Source organism: Anas acuta, chromosome 13 (genome assembly GCF_963932015.1).
Source record: "Anas acuta chromosome 13, bAnaAcu1.1, whole genome shotgun sequence".
Taxonomy (NCBI): domain Eukaryota; kingdom Metazoa; phylum Chordata; class Aves; order Anseriformes; family Anatidae; genus Anas; species Anas acuta.
In genome coordinates this window covers 5194186-5219019 of record NC_088991.1, presented here as the reverse complement: position 1 = coordinate 5219019, position 24834 = coordinate 5194186, and the positions used below count along the sequence as shown (strand labels likewise).

Genomic DNA, 24834 nt, shown 5'->3' with positions numbered 1-24834 from the left:
ATGGCTCCGTTAACAGCATCACCTGCTGCGTGTGTTTTGAAGAGCCACAGAAAGATGAAGCTCCAGAAGCAGGAGCCATGCCCCAGCTCTGACAGATGATTACAGAAGATGCATTATTAGCATTAGCATGCAGAGACACGCTCAGAGGGGACAGTCTCTCCATTGCGCATCTCCAAGGAAGCGAATGAGCTGAATAGCAATGAGTGGCCAGGCCCACTTCGTAAGGCAAACTAGTTATGCCATTCCCAAAGGTCCTGGCAGTGTTTAACGGATGTGAACTTTGGGTCATCTGGCCTTTAATACCTAAGACTAATAAAAATTAAAATATATTCACTGAAATTCATCTCTATTTATAACTGTTGGGAAAAAAAAAAAAAAATCATTTATCTGCTTGCTTTTCATCTTAGATGGCCTCTTTTCTTAATGAAGGTGCTCACTTGGAACAATGGGCTGTCCTCTTCTGAGTTGAGGGGAATTTACTCAATTACTCCGAGGGCTGCCATCCGCAGGGCAGCCTCTGCCCTCCCTGTGACGTAGATCACAAACTACTTTCTTCAGTCCGTGGCACAGATTCAAAACCAAGTCGTTTTCTCTAAGAGGGTTTTTCATGCAGATCATCCAGGCATGCCTGTGGCTTGGCACTACTCACATCTGCCGCTCACATGATAAATATTTAATTAAGGATTTGTGTCACTGATTGAACTTTCTTATATAAAAGTTTTACAGATCACTGAGAGCCAAGGGATGGAAAGTTCTTTGTCGTTGCTACAGGGTGTGTTTGGCTCCCACTTACAACCACTGCTTTTTACTGGGTTCCACAGGCTTAGCACCCTCCTAGCAAGGAGCAGACAGAGATTAGCAAAAGGCACAGCTGGTTTGAGTGGGGGTGCTGTCGGGGTCAGAAGTTGAATGAAGCACGATATGTTTCCCCTAGAAAGGCTGGCAGACCTGCCCCATGTCGGTGGTACACAGGAAATCAGGGCTGGGGGGGCTGCCAGTGTTGATCTGGGACTGGGTTTGCACTGGGGTTTGCTTGATTTAAATGGGGTCAGCACTGCTCACGTCAGGCAGTGCCAGCAGTTTCTAATACATGGGGAAGGCACTCACATGGCACTCTGCAGAACGCTGTCGTCCCTCGGAATTTAAATGTGCAGTGTTCAAAAGGCAATCAGATGTAATTACATAAACAAGCGGTGCCTGGTAGTATAATATCAGCATCTTATTATCCTACTAAAATAAAACCAAGATCAAAAGAGTGCTACTATATCCAATGCATGCCACATCTTTGAGCATTTTGAAACAGATTTTCCCCTAAGGAAAACATCGTGTTTAGGCCTTATACCATATGTTTCAGCCTACATTTCTTCCAAGCTGTCTCAGCATCCCAAACCCAAGTTATTACGTAGTTCAGACGAAGTGCAGTGGTGAATGGAGGTGGAAAGGGAGATTTCCTCCCTTCTAAGATCTGAACTGCCTGCAGCTAGGAGGAGGCCAGCAGTAGTCAACGTGTAAACTACCAAAAGATTTTGCAATCAAAAGTAATTCGCAACTGCCTTCCCTGTACTTGCTTACCCCAACACACTGCTGTTGAGAAGGTCAATGACGTTATCAAGAAAAGGTAACTCAAGATTGCCAGATCAAGTGGAATTCTTGATCTTGAATGGGAATTCCCCATTTCCACTGTGTTGCCCTCAAGGTCTCAGTCCCAATCACTGTATTTGCAAGACCAATTCTTGTCAGCAATTATTATGATCATAATGACAGGCCAAAGACAAAACTAGGAAGGAAACTCAAGATGCAAAGCAGAAATGATGCTCCTGACTATTTCTAATCTACATAACTTCAGGGAACACTCTTGATACTGTGCTCTGACACTTGCAATAAAGGCATTTCAGATGTGCTGAGGCTAAGTGTCCCTGAGCTGTGAATGTCATTGGAACCTATTTGCTGTGTTGAGATGCTCTCTTAGGAAGCTGCCAGGATTTTTGTCCCCCAGTGCGTAGTTTTGCAGACTGAGCGGTCAGATTCACAAAGTAGAATAATTCTGGAAACAGCCACATTTTGGCACCCTCTTCACTGCCTTCTTCCAAAAGACTTCTGCTGGGCTTGTTGTGCCCCCAGGTGCACAGCACACAATGGTGTTTCCAGACTGGGGAAAAATACAAAGGAAATAAATACACAGGAATGTTGTAGACAGTAAATCATATATAGATCCCTTGAGGGCTGGATTCAGATCCAGATTCCATTCAATCCCCAACGTTAAAACTTGATTAAATTTTCTTCCAAATTCACTATCCAGCCTCTTGGATGCCAAAATGTGAAAGACAAGGGTTGTACTACATCTGAAACCTTTGCTGAGGAGAAAGGGAGGAAATTTTACACATCTTCCAGGTAGATCTACAATAGGTTCAGTAACCTTTCAAACTTCAGTGCAGACATCTCTCAAATTGTACTTGTGAGGTCCAGATTACTCAGGTGCCAGAGCACTTTCACAACTTATATGTTCGTTCCCCTTATTCATGGTGCATTGTAAAATGCAGATGTCATACAACAAAGATCACAACCTCTGAAAGGCCCCCATTCTCTCATTAGTTGCAGAGAAAGCAGATTCATTGATTATTTCTCTGAAGATAACTATTTACGCAGGAATGTGAGATAAATCTCACTCCTTTTTGATGGCTGGTAGGCCAGCTTTAGTGCAAGTTAATCTACTACTACCAGTCCCTTTCCAGAAGCCTACCTCTCAATTACAGTTGCCACAAGCTATTCTTCCCGGTTTCCCACTAACATTTGAGTGTCCCTGCCTATATTACAAATTCAGAGGAGGCAGCATGACTGAAATCCCAACCCCTTCTGTGTTCTAGCTTCTTTTGCTGTCAGAGTCTAGGTAAACACGAATTTTCAGCAGATATCACTGATGTGTGTTTACATCACTGGAGCCTCCTCCTTGTTTCTCCCATCAGGTGCCTCACCATACCCTGGAGTGCAGATAGATGAGGACTTTTGCCGACGGCTCAAAGAAGGGACCCGGATGCGATCTCCAGAATATTCCACTCCAGAAGTGTAAGACCTCCTGGCTTTGTGTTGAGAGCTGCCACATGTCATTCAAGCCTCACGAAGCAGATTGTATTGAAGTGTGGAGGAGGAAGGAGACCTCATCGCATGACAGCTACATATTCTGCATTTTGTTTTCAGAAGCATTGTAGTTGTGCATGCCTTGGGTATCCTGGTACCACAGATGAATTCTAACGAAACACCAAATCAGCTTGACCTTTGCCAACAACACAATTAACAGATCTTACCAAGTCAGATGTAGTTCATGAATCTCAATTCAGGAGACTACTGTGTCTGACTTATTTCCAAATCTGAGACAGGAACTAGGCATTCGTTAACTACAACTTATTTCAGCAAAGTTTGTGGGGCCTATCGGTCAAGTTTAAAGTTAGGTGAAAACAAAAAGCCTACAGGCTTATTTGAAACATGGAAATATGGATGGAAAAAACATTACACATGAAACTACAGTAGAACTGCAGAACATGGAGATCTGAATGTGTCTTAATCCCAAACTACCTAAATGATGACCAAAACAAGCAGTAGCAGAAAGAAACAGTTTGGGAGCAAGCTCTTATCCTTCTCTTAACACCTGTGTTTTTTCTCTAGCTACCAGACGATGCTGGATTGTTGGCATGGAGTGCCCACAGAGAGGCCTACTTTCACTGAGCTTGTGGAGCGTTTAGGAGATCTTCTTCAGGCCAATGTGCAGCAGGTAGAGCAATACAACTATTTCTTCAATGGCTGTGTACCTGTATAGATGTGGCTGCGTGTGGCCATGCACGTACTTGGACACAAAGCACGGACTATGCTGAGCAGTAATACTAGATTGGGCTTCATAGCAGAGGTTGCAAGGAATATGGCTGCTGGAATGAGTAAATAAAATGTTAATTATTCAAAGGGGATTATAGTTCAAAACCAGAAGTTTATCCATACCTAATAAGAGAAACTTACGGTACATTAATTAAAAAATAGGCTCAGTTGCCCCTTAGAGTAACAACGGTGCTTTATCTCACAATTCTAATTAGATTCCAATATAGTAAGCTGCCAGTTGGTATGAACTTTCTCTCTCATTTTCTGAGCTTACGTTCATCAGTGCTCTTAGGAGCTTTAAAAGGATGTAGTTTAAAGCTCAGAAAGTCAATTACATAATTATTGATTTCGTAATAGTTCAATCGGTTTCCTTCTTCACTAAAAGCAACCAGACCAGTTATGTAACTGTCAATTTAATTTAAGAAGAAATCAAACACTCCCCTCCAGCTCCTTCCTGTTTGTAAACAAATTTAGTGAAGCTAAGTTGAAGAGGGCCCAGTTTGCAATATGAAGAGCTTGTGAGTTTTATCCTGGAACCAAAGTAAATTAACGAGACATAAAAATCATGGCAAGGGAATAGGGCACTAAATTGGTTCTCAGAATTGAAAGAAATAAGAAAGCAAAAGGAAACTTGCACAAATAGTTTTAAGACTTAGTCATTTCTGAAGATTTCTACAGTGGTGTAAAGGACAATGCAGAGTTTATTAAGATGTGACCTGAATTCCATTAAACTTGCTGTAGCAATTCCTTGTAAGGACAAGAAATAAGATCCTTTAAGGCTACCATTTTAAGGAATGGCTCTTACTACGCTGCAACTCCTTAAGTTGCAGATGAGCAAAAAGTCTAGAAGTAAGACAATATTCTTTTACCAATTCCAAATTCTGTTCAAATCACATCAGCCCTGGGGATTTTGTGACTTCCAGCCACTCCCTCCCTTCTCCCAGACATGTGGCTTAAACTTGGTTTGAGGTGTCCCCCAGACTGGCCCCCGGGAACAAGACACTGCAGGGCCATCTGGGAGGGACATTTACAAGGTTTAACTGGAAAGCTACAGACAATATTCAGCCATTTTATGTCATAGATTACCTGAAGTGAACCGTTTTCCTCATACAAAGCCTTCTATGCAGTAAGTGTTGGAGAAAGCTACACATTTTAACTTACATGGGTTGTGAAGAACATCAGTGAACACATTACAGAAACATCATAAAGTTAAAATAAAATACATTCCTGTCTCAGTGTAAAGCCCTGTTTCATATGATAACCTTTAACATCTGAGATGCTGTACAAGATGGATTTTACCAGCTTTGTGTTCTCTTGTGTTATTTATTATACAGGATGGGAAAGACTATATCCCACTGAACATCACGCTGTGCCCCGATGGAGAGCCTAACTCCAAAACTTGCCCTGTGGAAGAAAATTTGAACAACTGTGTCAATCGCTGGAGTGCCGTGGAAACTGGGTAAGAAAAATATATGGGCGAGTATGGGTGAGGGGCAGAGAGAGAGAAATAAAGATCTGATATAGCTGGGCACCGTTTGTTGTCCTCTTTCCATATGCCTGCTTTAAAGGAGTTGGACAGGCACATTTGCCAGGGCATCGCTTGTTAGTTACAAAAGAAGAAAAATGAAGACTGGTATGGGAAACTGAGCTGTGTCAGGGATGTTAACTGAGTTACCAACCAGGGTTTTATGCTGACCCCTCAACTTTCTTCCTTTCAGTAACAACAGCAAGAAGCGACCACTGAGTGTGAAGACATTTGATGAGGTGCCAGTGGAAAAGGAGAAAGTGATACATGAGGTAAGGGAGGTGATTGCATCCTTCTCCAGCAGGTTCACAGATCACTTGTCACAAGCACCACAAACAGTTAGTAGAGCTTTTGAAATGTGTTTGGTAAGAAAAAGCTTTAAATCAATCAGAAAATTTGGTCCTAGCATCTCACACATAGGTCTGTGTGACAACAGAGGAACCTGCATTTAGTTGGACAATTTAAAGAGAAGCTCGTGCATGATTATCCTGGCTTTGATCAGGTTAAGGAGCTTTACCTTACAGCTAAACAGGAATTTATTTCAGCATGTTTTTGGTTTTGTTTCCTGTAAGAAAATGGCAGCTCACTGAGAGGGCCCCTTTTGAAGGAAATGTGTCCAGAAGAGATTCTGGCTGCCTGAGACAGCCAATAACTTGCTGGTGAGGGTGCTTAGTTCAGGAAAGACAAGACCAAGATTCAAGATCCTGCTTTACTTGATTCAAAGGGCTTCTACTCTGGATTTTCCCCACCTTGGGTGGACACATTTATTGCTAGCTTAATGGCTCTCTGCAGGTGGGCGGGTATTGGTTTCATTTGCACTCCAGTGGAAAACAAAAGCCTGTTTCATTGTGCAATGATGGTTCAGCCTGTTGCCTTCCCCCGAAATTACAGTTTCCAAAGGTGGAGGTTATTTTCTGTTTGACTTCCTTATTTAAACAAAACAAAACTCATAAATGTCCTCTACAGTTCAGTACCTGTGGGCTGCAGTGCCACATGCACTCAGCAATTCTATGTCACTACGGACAGCCCCTTGTAATGCGTGTTTGAAGCAGATAGAAAGTGGAAGAAATTGGACAGAAATGAAGAAGGCATGCATCAGCTGGCTAGGAGCAGAAACAGGAAAGAAGGACGCGTGCAGCTTTATAGGAACACGTCAGTCTGTCTGCTCAGCTGCTCAGGGAACAGTCCCGCACCCTCCAGCTACCGCTCCCCCTTGAGCAGCCAGCCCTTCCTCAAATCGGCTCCCTTGGGAAGGGTCAAGTCTCCAGCTACAACCTGTCCTGGACATATTTCAGGAACATCTATCTCGTCTCTTCCCTTCTTAGCACAGCCTCGATGCCCGCTATTCCCCAGTATTTTGCCAAATGTAATTTCTGTGCCTTTATCAGTGCATCTCAGGGATTAGAAGGTTTAGCATTTTCCCTGGCTCTTGCATCTTTCCTTTTGCAGGATAAAAATCTGTCCCTCTGAATCACGCAAAGACATTTAGTAGATAGATGTGGTATCAGTAAGTGATTACTGCTGCCAGCATGAGCATTACTTTCCTAAATGCTCCTTCTTGGCATTTTAAAGCCCTTACATGGAGGGAGAAAAGATTCAAAAAAAGGGCAATACATTAACAGATCAGAAGTGAAAGTGAGATTTCAATGGGAATCTTTTAAAGTGAAATTGTGGTGTGATCTACTTTTGGAATAATTAAGTGTACTTAGATTACTGTAATTATCTTAAATACCAAGACATGAATACTGGTTCGGTCATTATTTCAAATAGTTGCCCAGGAACTCTAAAAGTGCTCTACCACGCCTTCCTGCAATTGTGCTACTTCTCTGTAGTCTCTGCTAAGATTTTCTAACAATTTTTCTGTAAGCAGAATGAAAAGCAGTAATCAGATGAATTATTTCTAGACCACATATTTTAAGGAGAAATAATAAAGATAAAAAGCAGAAAGAAATTCTGACAAAAGTTTTTGACAGATTCTAATTAATTTAAGATTTTACTTTATAAATTGAAAAGCAGTTTCTGAACTGATTTTATTAACAACTGATATATTACCAAAACATTTATTTAAAAGCTTTTGCTTTTATTTTTTCTGTTTCAGTCAGATTGAATGATAAAATACAGGTAACTACAGTTTCACTTCCCATGCTGAAGTCCTTTGCTTTCTTGATTTTGATAGACAACATGTTGTTTGTGCAACTCTCCAGGATCAGGAAATATTTCAAATGCAAAGAAATCCCTCGGGATATTTAATATTTTGAAACTTACTTAAAACAAGGACTGTACACGTCTGTGAACTGGTGTGGCACTTAGCACAATAACAGCTTGATCTTAATCACAACCTTGAGACTCAATTTTAGATGCCACTGCATCACAACCTCCACTTTAAACCTAATCAAGATAGTTTTGTGGGATAGGTCACAAATATTTCATAACTCAAGTACAATTAGCCATTTAGGCTATATATTCTTGCAAGACATCTGGGTTTGCCAAACTGATACTGAACATCCACTCCCTCCTAAATATATCTGTTTCTAATACACAGTGTATTTCTTGTAGGTATTTAAGTTATGTTTTATCTGATGAGCGTAGACAGTATTATTGGATATATTCTTTATGAATTTCTGTCCATTCCTGTGTCTCAGCTGTCCTATCTAGATGATATCCAGATGGCCTACTTAATATCAATTTCAGGTTTGAAAATGTCAAATTGTTTTTTGATATGTTCATTTCAAGAATGCATTTTCAAAATACAAACAACAACAAAAAAAGGCATTTTCAGTGTTACAACAGCTACATGTTGGTACATTAATGTACATTTAAAACAGTTTTTAAAAAAATGACCATCATAAATGATAATATGATAATATCCATGATCTTGCAATCACGTGGAACAGCTGGTAGCTCCTACATTAAACTCCAGTCCGCAAGCAGCAGTACACTGCACTGCAATGTAACACCTACGGATGGCCACCCTGTTGGCCGTCTCTCCCTAAGAACTGCCTAGACAAGGAGCCCCAATCTCTACAAGCCACCATGGAGGAGAAGCTGCATTCCCCTGCCCTTGTTTTACCTGCTCTGTAGCTGGAGATAATTGGATAAAGTGAAGTTCTATCGACTTGCCCCAGAGCTGCATCAGCGCAAAATAATAGCCAGAATTTGTTATTTTAACTAGATACTTGACTTTCTTTCTCCACTGACTTTAATACTGGTTTAGTCTGACCCTTCTCCACGCTCTCCCCTTGGTAAACCGCTTCTAATTTGAAAGTGCTCCATGCTGTCACCATCAGTCGGCCCTCTGCTGATGTCCTCTTCCTTTTGCTACACAGGAGTCAGACAGTGGGATGGTGCTGACATCAGATGAGATAAAAAGCCCAAAGAGGCTGGAAATCCGTTCCTGGCCCTATGGGATCATGGCGCTAGCGTGAGTACTGAGTACTTTTTGTTTATTTCTTTGGAAGTCAGTGTTCCATTCAGAAAAATGCTTCCAAAGTTTCCAATTTTGTTTCCAATTCCAAAAGAAAAACTGTTACACAATGTAAACAGGCCAGAAGGAGAAGCAACTCTGGGTTTCAATACTGTGACAGACAGGTAACAGTTAATGTATTTTAAGATAAAAGAAACTATGATGTAAACTGCTTCCAAAAAGAAGCTGAACATAAAACACACTTCCAGGTCTCTGTAAGGATGGCAGTATTGTCAAATTTATGTTACCGGAAGGATAATTAACACAATTAGTTGATTCATGTGACAAAAATGAAAACTCATTTCGTCAGCTTTGAGTACATAAAGTCTTATCAATCAATTTAACTCTTTTTTTTTTTTTTCTTTTCAAAAAAGTCAAGTAGACCTTAGATACAGGACTGGCAGTTTTGCATCTGATGAGATATGAGAAAAGTTGAGAAGCAATGTTTAGTAAAGGAGAGTACAGATGTGTCTGTCTAAGGGACATTTACCAGAACTGTGAATTCTACACTTGTTTTTTCATTGCTATGATGACAGTCCCCCAGAGAACTGGGGGGAGGGGACACTACCTTTAAGCCTACCACCTACAGGGTTCTATGAATTGCATTTTTTAGATCTGTCTTACAGAGGCTATGCCAAAGTTTGATGTATGTTATCCATTCATAGCACAGACCATCACAGAACAAAAGCAGATACCTTCTTAGCTAATAGTTCTTTATGTTGTTGTAGCAATTGGGTAGAGACTGAGAGTAGACCCAGTGGTGAAACTGATCTTCTCCATTTTTACCTTCCTAGAAAATAGCAATAGTAATCCATTTACTGACTCAGATGTCAATGTGTGGAATTTCAAAGATTAGCAACCCGAACTATTTTTAAAAAACAATTCTATAGCAAGGATCTCTGTGTCTGTTCAGTTAAGTAAGCTAATTAGATTTTAACTGAATTGCCTAGAGTTTTCTCTGAAATGTATTGATGAGATATCTATTGGCTTTCTCTTTATTAAATTCAATGATCTTCCCCACCAGAGCAATCCCTTGTTCTTCAACAAGAAAAAAATAGCACAATTTCTGCATAGTAAGGGAGAGAGAACATGGGAATGCACAGTCAGAATATAAAACTATTTCAGAGGAGCTGCAACTCCCTCATGCAAAGAGAAAAGCAAGATGGAAGAAACTTGCCTTGCCTTATCAGGCCTTAAAACCATAAATTACGCTATGTGTGTTTGATGGCAGAAGAGAAGAAAGAGGAAAAGGGCAACTGTTACGTAGCACAGGCTAGAGAGCCTTGAGGCATTTGGTGTGTGGCACTGTCACAGCATCGTACCTGCTGCAGGACTAGCGGAGAGCCAGATGAGGTTCCATGTGTCTGTGCTGAGAGGATTTCTGCACAGCACCACGCATTGCTATGGAGACCAAATGGCACCAGCTCTAAAAAAAGCAGCTCAAATGTCAGGAACTGCATTGCCAGGATACTTACCTGGTTTGATTTACCTCTCTGCCGCATGATGTCATGCTGACACTAATCCGGCACATTCACACACACAAGCAGCCTGCCAGGTAGGATTTGTCCTAAAGGCTTCAGTCAATCATCTCTGACTGCTACTTCCCCTACTGCATTTCCATCCCTTGGATAAATAGTTGGAGGGAATTGTGGAAGAGGAAGGCTCTCTCTCCCCTTTCCAAGCCTTCTGATGAAAATCACAAAATCAACAGCCAGCCAGATGCAGGCAGAAACACCAAAATTGCGTAACAGCCTGTTCTTTCGAGACTTCCAGGAAAACCTTCTGAACTGCTATCAGGCCCGCTGGGAGTGACTAAAGTAACACCGCTCTGCAGGGTTCAGGGAATCTCTGCCTGACCCCCAGCGCGTGGGGCTGTTCACTTAGAGCCAGTGCTTCCACGGGATGCCGTTCACCAGGAGCTATCTGATACTTGCTGTGCCAGCCAGACCACAAAGCCCATCTTACCAGAGGTCTGCTATAAAAGCAAACAGGGCAGCGAGCTGTTTGTTGTCTCCTCATTCCCAGGAGCACAGCTACCTCGAAGCAGACAGAGGTGTGCTTTTTCTTGGACAGATCCTTCCTCGAGTGTTTGGGGTCCAGCTGAGCAGGCTATTTTGTCAGCTGTTTGTATAACCTTGCCTATCAGTGGAACAAATAACATTTTTTTACATAGCGGGAGAGCATCTTGATGCCCTCTTGTTTGAGGGCATGACACCCCTTGGCCCTTCTGCACTGCTGACTTGCAAAACAAGCCTCAAAAGCATATGGAATAGTCTCCAAATGGCTAATGGAGGTCAGCGACGAGCTCTGGTTTAATAAGGGAGATAAAGTCACTCCTGTTAATTGTATATCTCTCCCTATCAAAAACATTTACCCTGGATCCTTTTCAAATGCCTTTCTTTTATAAAACAAAACTGTTCAAAGGCTTAGCATGTTTTCTAAACCAGGGTGGCTGCATTTATTATTTTTGCCAAAATCTTGCTGCTTATTTATCTTGTATTCATTTCTCTGTCAAGTTTAAAATCTGGCAACACTACACACCATGGTGTCAGTGTCAAGAGTTTACTGGAGGTGAATCCGATACTCGGGGCGCTGTTAGGCTGGGCTCACCATTTCTGAGCTCTCAGCATTTTGTCCTGCTGCAGTCTAAAGCTACAGCAGTAGCTGTAGGAGGGACAGAAAGACTGACCTGGATGATGACACCAGAGTTAGCGTTCGAGGAAGCACATTCAGCACGGAGGGGACTTCATGACGGGATGACTCTGTGTCAGGTTTCATCTCATACTATTAACAGGCTACTGCCAAGCACTGCTTTCGAATTCTCCCAAAGCCTTTATAATCAAGTTATTGGGTAAAACTATAATAGGTTTAATTCTGACAGGTTTGATATCTGCTCAGTTGTCCTCCCTCCATCCCCCTCCCTTCTTTCCCCCCCAACCCAATTATCCTCAGTTGCTCCGAAATTACTTGTCAGGATCTGGCCAAGGCCCATGACAGCGGCTGACTGAGGCTCAGCTGATGCGCTCAGGGCGCTGGCTGCTGCATCCAGATCACATCACCGAGGGCTCTGCCTTTGCCAAAGCCAAACCAGGCCCAAGGCAAGTCAACAATATTGAAACAAAGTGATCCTGCTTGGGAGCAGCAGGCACTCACATCCGAATGCGAGGTGCCCACCAGCCATGCAACCCAGGGAATTGGGCCAGAAACCTTCTGCAACATCTCAGAAAAATGAGCTATGGAAATACTTCTGCTCCACAGCAGAACTCAGCTTCAGCAGCTTTTTCTGCCGTGATGAGGATGCTGAGATAGCAAATGTACTTTGCGTTGTGTCACGCAGCACCTTGCACAATGACCTGACTTGAGCTCTCCAAATACAAGGAACTTTGAGTCAGTACCTACTGGGAGAGTTATGCAAGCCAATTTTTCCCCAGAATTATAATATATGCTTATAGTGGCAAGGACTCCAGCTTGGTTTTGACTGCAGTGCTTTTCATCTCACTGCTTTTAGAGTGCTGGAGCTGATGTCAGAGGCTTTTATTCTGGTTTGAATTTCAGATAGCTGACCGACTTTGCCACACATGCAAGGGGACGCATACTTAATAATCGGGTGGCTTTGGCCTCTTAAAACTTTATTCTAGATGTGCTTTGTGTTTAGAAATATTTCACAAAACAATGAATTTTTGATTCTAACCCCTTAAGCTTTCCTTGCCAGTAGACTACTGATCGCATTGATACAGCCAGAGGGGCACCCAGGATTAAATTCCTACTGCACAGTACTCTGTCCAGAATGCATTAAAGCAAACTGCATCAGTCATAAGTATCAGGGGAAAAAAAACAACCCTTTTATTTCTTTCATTGCTAAAAAATAAAGAAAATTAATCTCTGTTACTCTGTGCCTCATTAGACACCTCTGATAGCTGCTACAGGGCCCTGAAGCTCCTACAAGTTGTTATGAGATGCGGTCAGGAGACAAACAGCTCTGCTTGGCAATGCTCAGCCCAATTTCTCATCTTTCCCTAAACACAGCTTCCGAATAAGCCCACAATTTCTACATGGACACAACAGACTATTAGGTTTTTCTACTCAGGGCAAGATACTTGGGCATTTTATTGCAAGCAGTAAGAGCAGCTCGGCAGCACGGGGAATAAGTGCTGCACGTGGCAATGCAGTCCCACACTGGACAGGGAGATTTTCTTACAGTCACCTCTCTCAGTGCTCCTCTCTAAGTTACCGACCCTTAGGTTTAGGCTATTAGAAACTGCCCCTCTCTCATAAAAATAAACAGCCCTAGTCATGATCTGCCAGCTTCTTGGCAATTGCAGTGTTTTTCTACCTCTAACCAAAGTCTCTGGTTCATACAGAAGGATGAAAAAATCTCATTAACTCATTTAGGCTTTCTAACTATTACAGGATTATCCTCTGTGGTACCTTCTAAGCAACTTTGGCCCCTATTTGGAAAACTTAAAAAAAATCTTGTGAAAGATTACTTAACATTCAGGCTAAGTTTTCCTTCGTCTAGTTTAATTCATCTGTATCAGAAACTCTGACAAAGCACAGTAAAAATGGGAACTGAAAAGGGCTCTCACTACCCACACCACAGCACCACGCTAAAATGCACTTGCTCAGGTTTGTGTCTGGGACATGAGAGCCACGAACAGAGCGGGGCCCTGCACAGACACCGCACATACACGCAGTGGCACGGAGCACACGCACTGTGCTAACCCATCTCCTGGGTAAGGTCCTAGTTACTCACCTGGCAGCCTTTCAGTTAGCTTCCTCCACTTAGGAGGAGCCTCTGTCCCAGACCGGGTTTGAAATCTCACAAATGCAGCGCTGGCTCTGGGCTCAGGGACACCACAGATACACATGGTTATGAGGAGTGTCGTTCTCAGCTCATTTGCCACTACCAGTTTGCATTCTTCTCCTCCTCCACCTCTGGTTCCTCCAGTGCTTTCATTGCTTTTGTGCTTTCCCCCATAAACCTCCCTAATTTGCAAGACCCTTGCTGAAGGAGAGGAGTCAAGTGCCTTATCTTGCCTGAAGTAGTACATCTTCCTGGGATGACCGAAGAGTTGGGCAGTGTGTCAGATGGGACCAGCTGGGGTCAGTGGGCAGATGTGTTTCAGCTGAATGTCACCTCATTCACACACCTACACCTTCACGGGGCTGTGGTGAGAACACTGCCAGCCACGCGGGGCTGGGCTGACACATTCACAGTTAGGAGCAGATTTATCAAAACTGACCATCTCTTTTATCACCTCCTGCAGCTGCAGCATTCAGTTCTGCAAAATCAGGCTCAGGAAACACCTTTTGGGGTGCTGTAATGCCACGCCAGGACAAGCACTGAACCAAGCAATGGCTTTTAACAAAATTATTTAATTTCATAGCCATTATTATCTTTTGTAGCTATATAATTGTATAATTAATCAAAACAAATGACTTCAGTCAGAAAATGTTTATCTGTGGGGCTGAGGGAGAAGTTTTTATCTTATATGGGATGGTACAGCTGGCTCAGAGCATAAAGGGGGTTTGGTCTCCTCTGAAGCATTAAGTACTGACCACTGCCAGAGGCAAGGTGCAGATGGACTGATCGTCTGATTCAGTGTGGCAGTAAAAAAAATGAGATTTCAAGGACAGACAGACAGAAAAGGGAAGCTGCAGTCCAGTTTTCCCACATACAACCCAAGCATATGTACATTTCTCTGCGGCTGAGTATGAACAGAGGAGATTGAAGTGTCAGTAAATATAGAGCATTAAAGGGAAAAATGCAAAGACCCTTGGATAGCTTTAATTTAGGAAACGTATTTGGAATGAAAGGAGTAGTTTTTAAAGTTAATTGCATTTTGGTCTGCCATAAGATGGCTAACGACAAAATTTGCTTCTTCTGACCTAACTCATCAGCCTTCTGTCTTTGGAGTAAATATTAGATGTCAGCATTTATGGGTCCTTCTCAAACACCAGCATGATTTCAGTGATAGACCGAGTCATTCCTGGATCCAGCGTCCTGACCTCGAGAGGCAGAAACCTAACAAGAACTCTTACTGGGAGTCTATGTGGGTCTGAAAATTTCCTATTGTGTGGCCAGACTAAACCCTAATAACATTTCTTTTCTCTAGCACTCTGAGATATGCAGGTTGGGGCCAAGTTAAACAGATACTTTCAAGCTTCTCCCTGTCTCCACTGACAACTTTAATACCTGGCAAATTGGATGCCAGAGCATCCATGGAATTGTCTGACACAAGTCAATAGGACTGAGCAACAGGAATAAAAATACATAAATAAGCAGAGAAGCAAATTGTGGTTCTGTTGGTGAAGCCAGGGAAGAATTTATCCATAGAAAAAGTGTGTGGCAAAAAGAGCCAGCAGCCAAATATCTAGTACAGAGAAAAAGCTTCCACTCGGGCTTTTCTCTGGACAGAGAGGAAAAACTTAGATTGTGAAATCAAAGTGTGCTACGTTTTTGTTGGAGCTCTCAGGGTTACTATTTATTTCAGAATTTCTGCTTTGCCAGTCAACAGGTTGGTTTCAACGTCCAATGCAAGTCTAATAGCTCAGTAACATTAGCTTTCATCTATAAACTATATACTTGCATTTAAGAAGTCACAGAACTCAGGTTTACTCTAGACAGGCAAGAGGTGGTGAGCTGGCTCTTACAACTCAGTGGTCCTGGCTTCACGTCCTGGAGACCAAGCTGGAGATGCAACATTCTGTGGAAAGCCACATGCTCAAATCAAGCCAGCCACGAGGCAGCCAATCTCCCAGTGCAGCTGACTGGAGTTGCAGCTGTTTGTTAAGTCTGAATTTGGCTGCACATCTCAGCTCCTGGCTCCAAATGACTAGCTTCATGGACTAGGATATACACAGCATCACCTACTCCACACACTTTCCTAAGAGGAGAACTACAGGGATGGGTAATTTACAGATGGGCACTACAGACTGTTAAATGTGGTTGTGGACAGATTGGTAAACTGGTGTTCTGTCTTAGCCAAGGCGCTGCATTATCCATGCATACTCCTGACCTTTTCAGAATTAGAAAATTTTTAAATGAAGGCACTGATGCTAATTCTGTCATCCAGATTAGAACAGCTGCTGCTTATAGGAAAATGGAAGCTTTTGGCAGGTTCGATTCAGAGGCAAGATAACACAACTTCTGCAGTCACAGTAGCACAACTGGCAAGTCATGTTTATCCTTTCACAGTTGAGAGGAGCTGTGCCCAGTATCCACTGCAATTCTGTCATGCCCAGCATCAACCTGCTCTTAAGTCAACAGCAGTACTTTGCTGTACCTCCACAAAAACATGTCAGCACACACAACTGGTGTCTGGAATCACCGACTTCTCCTTTTCACAATATTTGTCCCCCTTCCTCCAGTTACTGCATCTGTCTCTTAGCTACTGTTTTATGTTTACTGGAGCAGGAACCTGCTTTGCTTTCTTTGTAAAGCACCCAGCACTCTGAATTCCTGCTGAGCTGTTGGGGACTGTAGTCACTGAAGCAGTCCAAATAAATTAAGTGTAACGAATAATACAATCATTTGATGAGTATTGATTATTTGGGTTTGGTTAAGGTCATTATGATGTAGCTTTATGCTCCTTTGAACACATGTGAAATACCCAAAGTGCTTCAGCACTGCCTGATTTTCAGTTCCCCCAGGCACGTGATCAGTCTGGGAGCAAGGTTCATTCCAAAGAGATGCATGATAAAAGGTCCTAAGCAAAGTGGAGAGGTTTGAAAGCCATTCTCAGGTTGGGATCCTTATCAGAACCAATCCTAAATTATCCAAACCTCTTCCAGTTAATTACTCGAAAGAAACCAGGCTTAAAACATTGCATTTAAGGCAGCCTACAAGAGAAAGTACCTTTTCTTCCACGACACTTCCTCAAGGTCACCTTGCGATACAAATTCCAGGTTCTCCCACTTCTAACATTGATGTTGCTCTGTTCGATGTAAACCACTTCTCTCCCACCACCTGGATCACCTATAATAAGAAGAGACAGCAGAAAATGAAACCTGGCTCTCTTTAATAGGATCAGTTACAGGCCAGCAGTTATACCGTTGAAAAGCACTGCCCCTCACTAGCGTACTGCTCAGTAATTTTAAAGGGCTAGAGAATATGAGAGAGATCTTGCCCTACAATGCTTTCAGTATCATTTTAAATTGGAGTCTGACTTAGATTATTAATTAATTCATCCTTTATTACACTTCAGGAAAAGTCAGTCTTCATTTTTGCTTTCAGAAAAGTCAGGTTTTTACTGATCTGTGTCAGAACAATGAGAGAAAAAATATTGTATGTATAGGACAGGTGCATTTACAACTAAGATATACAATACGCTAAAAAGAACAAAGCTAAAAAGAAAGGGCATCAGGACTCCTGGATTTTCTTGTAAATGTATTTTCATTACACTGAGTTCTTTGAAATAGCTAATTCAGTTTTATTATCCAATTTGTAAAATGTCACTGTCTTACAGGATGCTGCAAAGTTAAATTGAAATGCTTTATATATGTATGTATTTTTAAATAGTTTTTACTATTCATTACACAGGGAGACAACAACTTGTGGCGCCAGGGTCAATATACTGTATTGTTTGTTCTCAACAGGCGGAGAGCTGTTAGCAAGAGCAAGGAATCCATATTATCTGACCACGAGCGTGAGGCTGTCAAATACCAGCCAGCAGTGCAGGTTGAAGAGGACACCATGGACTTCACACTGGAAGACTCTGTTCTCCTTCCGATGGATCCCAACCTGGAGTGCCACAGCCCACCTCCAGATTACAACTCCGTCATTCACTACTCTGCACCTCCGGTGTAATCAGCCCACCCTGAGGCAGGGCCTCTTGCTCCTCTCTTACCTATGCTAGATTCTTACATGCCTCCATACAGGGGCTGGGTGAAAACAGAAGGGAAATCTGATAGCACACTGGTTAACGTTTCTTCTGGCACATCTCTGATGTGAACAGAAACTCTTTATGAGCATCCTCCATGTTATCTTTAAAGGCCTATTGCAACACATGCAGTAAATTAAAATTCTGTCTATCAGAATTGTAATTAGGAGCTGTAAGCCCCGAGCATTTCCATCCTTCCTCCCTAGCTGGGACTGTTCATTGGCATTTGCAGATTAGCTCTGTAAGAGTCACCCCGAGTCATCTCAAGCTAGCTGTGAAAACAAGATTCATTCTGCTGGTCCTGCACACATCCTGCAGGGATTGTTTAGTATGATGTTGTAAGGGATCAGTTGAAAACAACAGCCAGAAACTGTAATGTTTTGGAGAAAACCCAGAAATTAAAGCATTTTTCTTAACTTGGGAATTCACCTTCCATAAATGTTTTTGAAATATTTTGAAATCCAAAATATTTTTGTTACAGTTTGTGGTTTAGTAATTTCCACTGCCAATAGGATGCACTCCTAAAATGATCCAGCACCCAGAAAGCAGCCAGTGTTCATGTATCACGAGGCAGGCTGGTCTCTTGGGCTGGCAGGGCACACAACGTGCTGAAATGTTTCCCTGTGTTTCCTCCTTGTCCAAACAACAATTCATTTAACATCCATGCAATAGGGAACCTTGATGGGGATGCATCTGCAATGACTGCAAGGCATCAGCGCTGCATTAACTAAGAACCTTCTCTGGCAGAAGCAGCCAGCGTTTCCCAGCACACGTTTGTGTGAATGTGCAGAAAACACCAACACCGAAGAGTTGCACACACATGCACATACACCCTTGAGGCATCAGCATAGCAACATTTTTCTCCTTCCTTTCTGGACACAGATTATTTACAAAAAACCAAAAGCACTTCCTTTGAATTCTATGGCAGGTGCCCAACAGTTTGATCTTGGTTATACTAGCCCATGCTAAGCTGTGAGCATATGCGACACAGATTTGTCTCTGACTGTCTTGCCAAGGTAAATACTGGTGTGATATGCCATGCCCTCTGTATCTAAACCCTTCATGAGTAATTCAAAGCTTTTTTTTGCAATCTGATCACGTCAGACCAGAGGGATCACCACTTCTCCCATCTGAGCAATTCAGTGTGTGTTATCCCCACCCCAGGCTGCGTGTGGCAGGGACTGGCTGCCACTACGTACACACAGGTCCTGCGTGTAGCGCTGCTCGTACTCCCTGCAGCTGCACAACTAAACAAATCATCCTTGTCGTTTAACGTGCTAGGAAACAACCAGAGTTGCTGGTAGAAAAACAGGAAGGAGTAAAGTATCTAGTTTTCAGGCATAAAAAGCAAAGATGAAAAAGACGTTCACTGGCAGTCAAGCCTATGAGCTCCTAACTTATAAACCTAGATCTGCATATGACTTTCTGTGCAGTTTCTTCAAAGGTCTGCACAGCCCTTTTCTTTTCTTTTTAGACTGGAGACTCTGATTTGACTTCTTCAGAGAAAGATTTTTTCTTCATGATTACGAGCTGAAATGATTCCAAACTATCTTTTTTTTTTTTTCTAAAATATCCAACACTTGCCAAACAGTTATTTTACCTTGGTGAAGACAGCCCAAACACCCTCACAGCAGTGAAGACAACATTTCTGGAAGCTCAGTTACAGTTGGTTGCATTGAAATAAACAGCAAAAGCCTCAGGTATTATCAAAGGGGGAAAACAAATCTCCAAACCCCATACCATGTTAACTGTGAATGCTAAAGCATCTGAAGTAACAGCTCTGGGGAACTGTACTTCTTGTTCTCCTCAGCTTTGGATTTGACACATTAAAGAAATCACCTGCAGAAAGTCATGAGCCCCTTCTTCATAGTGGACCTGGTAGATAGCTGGGATCTATAGTTGCTTTATGGTCATTTTTGCACTTCTTTGTATTTTAGTACCTATGTATTAAGTGGGGCTGGTCAAATAACAGAGGAAACTACTGGGAGATAATTCATCTGATGAGCCACAGAAAGCTCATTGGGTCAGTTTTTCATCAAATAGCAAAATACCTATCTATAGCGCTGATCATATAAAGGATCGCTTCTTTTGCAATAATTTATTCATGTGGCAAAAAGGAAAAAATGTGCATATGGTTTGTCTGGCTCTACTGTTAATGGCATCAGTGTGAGATGGTTTGTTATTGTGCCTTGTGATGTAGTGTAAGAAGATAACAATGTTTAAAAACCTTTGCTTTTAAACTTTAAAGTAAGTATATATAGGAAGAAAAAAGAAAACACAACTATGCTCTCTGTTTTGAAAAAGAGTGGGAAACACTGCTGCATGGACTGCCTGCTTCCGAGAGAGCCAAGTACAATGTCTTTCCTCTTTATGAAGGACGAACTGTAGAGGTTTCTTCGAAACCCAAGGAATATGAAGGGCATTTCCTGAGTGGGACCCGAGAGGACACTCTGATGGACACTGGCAGCAGGGTCCCTTTCTGGCTCCTGGTAACGTGTACCAGCCTGTCTTGCTCCATGTGAGATGATGCGAAAGCAGAGAGCAGGCGCATGTGCTCAAGACACATTTTGAAGCACTGGTTGCATCGCCAGCCCCCTGGAAACTCAGGGCTCCTCTGCAGTGGCAAAATCAACAGCTGTCTTGAGCAGCGTCGATGGTGATGTCTTCGGAGAGCAAGGACACCCTCCAAGCCTGTCCTCATGGCCTTGGGGTGTTCTGGAAATGGCAAGTGACTGATGTTTGGGCAGCTGTGTTTCCAACGTTTATTTTGAGTGGAAGGTTTTTTTCCCCTATGGTAAATGTAACAAGCAAAAATACTGCCTAAAAGTATTACTGAACATATGTTTTCTATTTTATTTACTAATATTTTGTTTGTCTTTTTCTCTCCTCCCTTAATTTAATTATTGTTCTTTTCTTACAATGATGTATATAGTTTACCCAATAGCAACAAATATAGTGATTCATTTATATGGTAATATTTGTAACATTTTAGTCAAAAGATACCAAACATAACAGAGTTGAATATCTTTACTAAACATTTCACTAATGCTTGCAGGCCAGGCTCCAGTTTACAGTACCCTACAAGTGCCATTTCCTAGCAGGTCTCCTCCTGACTCTCGTGTCTCTGGCTCTCGCTTTCTCTCCATGGTATTCAGTTTCAATCAGGAAGCAGGGATCTGGAGGAATCTGGCAGGTTTATCTCATTCCTGGGAGTGTTTCGTGCAGCTCAAGGTAAAGGGGAGGAATTTTCACTGCCTCTGTTTTAACTAAAGGCTGGTGTATTGGCTAGAGTATCAGAAGGGGCCAAATTGTGTAAGTGATAGGATGTTTATTATCTTCCTTCTCAGACTTCTCAGGGATTCTTGTTCGACTCTTGTCAGCCACCTGCTTTTCCTATCCTGACTGAGCTCAGTGGTAGCTGTATGAAGAAGTACCTTTGTTTTCTTTAATGGTGCTTACTCTGACTGTTTTTTTCCGCTTGTAACCCTAGAGAATTAGGGCAAAAGAAGTCAGAGCTCACCACAGAAAGGTGTTGTCTTCTCCCCTGCCCCTGCCATGTAGGCTTCCAAGGAAAAGTGCCTTCACCTGCATGTTGCTGTTCAGGCTGGTATTTTTGGCAGTCTGGTTTCCTACCTCCTCTTTGCTCTACTTTTCCTCTACTTCTTGGTTATTTGCTCTTCACAGCCCCCTGATGGCTTTTCTCTGCCTTTTGACTAAGATCAGGGATAGAACTCACTCCACAGCTATTTTGTGTGTTTTCTGCTCTTGCAGAGGCTGAACTAGACAACCTGAAGCAAGCTTTTTTCAAATAAAAAATGTTTCCAGTATAGGCACAGGAAACTAGTTTACGCTGATGTGTCTGGAAGCATCTCTCTATATTTCCCTCAATGACAGAAGCTTTTTACTCTTGTGATTTTTCAGTGTTGGGTATCTGTAGCAAGACAAAGATTGGTGTCTTACCTATGTGAACCTCATCTTTCTCCAAGTGCTTTCCCAAACAATGTGGTTTCTCTTTGCTTCCTTCAAGCTGTCCTCACCAGAAGGGGTTCCTGAGCAGGATGCTGGGCCCACACCATCTGCCTGGGATATCAAGGCAGGCCAGACAAAACCTAAAGTCTTTCTGAGTAACAGCCTCCAGTGAAAGCACTGACATTTGAACCCACCGAGTGCTGAAGACACACACATGTAAGGCTGCCTGCAGGTAGAAACTGCTCTGCTGAGACGTTCCACTAATAGCAACACTGCTCTGCAGTTTGCCAGCTTGCCAACTGCCTAGGATAGTGGCCAGGCACTTCTCTCCTTGTATTTATGCTCTTGTATACTGTAGGAATGTTAATTGGTATGGCAGCTTCTAACTGGCCAGTAAAGTGTTCATGACTTCTCCACGATCCCTCGCGCTGAGCATCGGCACTGCCTTGTCGTGTCCTGCCTTGCTTTACCAAGGCGAGCTGGCCCCGTTCCAGCTGTAAGGGCTCACTTTTGGGTTGGCGGACCCTCGCTCCCACCAGCACCAACTGGACAACACCAGGAAATATTAGCAGGGAAACATCACTAGCAAAAAGCTACATAAGAAGGTAAAGCATTAGTGGGTTTTCCTGAATGGAGTTGGCCAGCATCTCACAGCTCAGTCTATTTTTTTCTTATGATAAACTGAAGGGAAAATACAGAAGATAGCAATATTTCCTTTGTCCCTCCCCACAAATAGCAATGGCCAAACCCTGTGATCCATTTTCCGGTTTTTATACTGTGCCACCAAAAAAAAAAAAAAAAAAATCATTAAAATTCAGGGAGGACTTCTGGATTTGCCCCTGGTCACTGTATAGCAAGAAGTGTTTAGCGCAGGCACTGACTTGTTTCTTTGAGGCAGGTGTTTTCATTATTGTTAATGTAGAAAAGAAAACTTACTGGACAGGGTCATTTGGGACCCCAAGCAAATACAATGCCATAAGGGCACTGGTTACAGGAAGACTTGTGTGGTGGACAGTGAGCAGTGTCCCATTGTCCTGCCTCATAATCCTGGGCCACAAGGGCCAGCACATCCTTATTACTCGATTCATTTTTCCTTAGACCTTGAGCTGTCAAAGCAGCTAATGAAAACTGGGAAAACCCAGTAACTGGGGACTTGAAGAAGATAAACTAAGTGCCACATATTGCTCAGAACACTAAGGAATGTTTGTCTGCCCTGTTCCTGTCTGTCTGAAGAATGTATGCACTGAAAACAACGCTTTCTTATGTAGTCAAAAATTGTACTGTATCTATTAACCAAAAAAATAAAAAGATTCTATATTTATACAGCCCAGGGCTCCTCTGTGTCATCTCTTGGCTTGAAAAGTGTTGTCCTTGAAGCAGAATATAAATAAATAATGCAACAGTTTTGAGAGAATTTTACAAGGCATAGATCTCATTAATTTCTACAGGGGGTTCAAAACTTAGGACATAAACCTGCCACAGTGTCATTGCCCAGAGGTATCCAACAGCTATATTTGCTTAAAAGATTCACAGATCTGGGAAAGTGCTGGCCCAATTTGCTGGAGGAATCCACAAATCTAGCTGCTGCCAAGAACAGCCCATGAAAGACAGAGACTGCTGTCTTGTTAAAAAAATCAATGGGACTACTGCGATAGAATCAGAATTCAGCTTTCTGAATGAGCTCCACGTTCACTAAAGCATGTAAGCACATAAGTGTATGAAGATAATTTGCACAACATGGTAGCAGTTGGAGGTTGCTCAGCTTCCAAATTTCAGAAATGACGTCTCATTTCGATTACCATAACATTCTAAAACGAATACAATTACATAAATATTTCCCTATGCGCAGCCAGGATGCTGCTATTGAATTCTCACTCGACTGAACTCTGCACTGTTTAAATCAGAATATTACATGCTCGGATTTCGTAGTTGGGGTCTAATATTTGGAAGGATGGGGGAAATATTCTCCCAAAAATATTCAAGTGCAGCAGGCATGACATTTTCTTTACTGAGTGGCTAATCCTCGTGAAATACTATTTCCCATTCCTCTTTCCATTTTGGTGGCACAGCAGATAACTAGTGGCAGAAAAAATATGACATCTTTGCAGATTTTTACAGACTGACAAAAACTAGTTTCTACTTATGTCTTAAAATAAATACTGTTATTATTAAAAATGTTGGCGTTTCAGAGCCATTCTTCCATTAGCATAGTCTTAAAAGTTATTGCTCTGTGTATTTTGCTAGTCACGTTAACAGCTATGAAGCACTCAAGTCACTTCAAACATTTTAAAGTTTCTCTTCACTCCCCGTTCCAAACAGTCCTAGAAATAAGTGTCTAAATTATACATGTCATTTGAAATGCGGCAATCTCCTTTCATCCACATAATGAGCAAGTACACTCTTCTCTGTAAACTATAAAATGTTTTAGTTACTTATATAATGCATGAGTCATAGCATGCTAGGCCTCCTTTATGGGGAGTTTCATGTGTTAAATGGTGGAAGGAAAATATACAAAATTAACTCTGATTTGCTTTTTGCACACATTTTCTATTATTAATCACATCCACTCAATCAAAGCATCAAAGCAGGGTGCAAGGTACCCTGTTTTGGCATTCCTTAGAAAAGAATTTTTTGGGAAAAAGGACAAAACTAGTCATCAAGAGATGTAAGCTTTTCTCTTAGGTCTTGGCCAGGGTACGTAACTCCTCTGTTCTTTTGGTATATATGATATAAAAGATTTTTGTTTTTACAGCAGCAGCATGTAGAGATGCAAGACCAGAAAATCTCTATCTAAAGTATTAAATTTGAGGTTTTTAAGTGACAGAAATCCAAGAAAAGAAGAGAAACTGGGAAGCAAAAGGAACACGATGAGCAGATTTTCTCCTGATCACAGAAGAAATCTAAGAAGAGCATACAGCTTTCTGATTTCCAGTCGTGTCCTTTTTCTTCCCCCAATCAGGAAACTTATGAAAGTTTGTGAAGTGCAAAGGCTCTGCAAGAGTGGGAAACACTGTTATTTTTATATGCTTAATACACACCGAGGCCCATAAGCAGTAGAGTATAATTTTGTCTCAAAACCGATGAAGTAGCTCCAGTCTTTCAGAAGATCCCAGTACATATTTTCTTGCTGG

The 24834-nt window shown here is 42.1% G+C and overlaps 1 protein-coding gene across 2 annotated transcripts in view; it reads left to right on the top strand.

The window, feature by feature from the left end:
- Positions 1–23028, top strand: part of LOC137863467 (vascular endothelial growth factor receptor kdr-like) — a 131954-nt gene extending 108926 nt beyond the window's left edge. For both annotated transcript variants that reach the window (XM_068696591.1, XM_068696592.1), the window contains exons 25-30: positions 2964–3063; positions 3661–3766; positions 5199–5323; positions 5583–5661; positions 8716–8810; positions 17451–23028. In XM_068696591.1, the coding sequence (XP_068552692.1) occupies positions 2964–3063; positions 3661–3766; positions 5199–5323; positions 5583–5661; positions 8716–8810; positions 17451–17661 (716 nt within the window). In that variant the 3' untranslated portion in view covers positions 17662–23028. The remainder of the gene's footprint in view (positions 1–2963; positions 3064–3660; positions 3767–5198; positions 5324–5582; positions 5662–8715; positions 8811–17450) is intronic.
- Positions 23029–24834: the final 1806 nt, after the last annotated feature.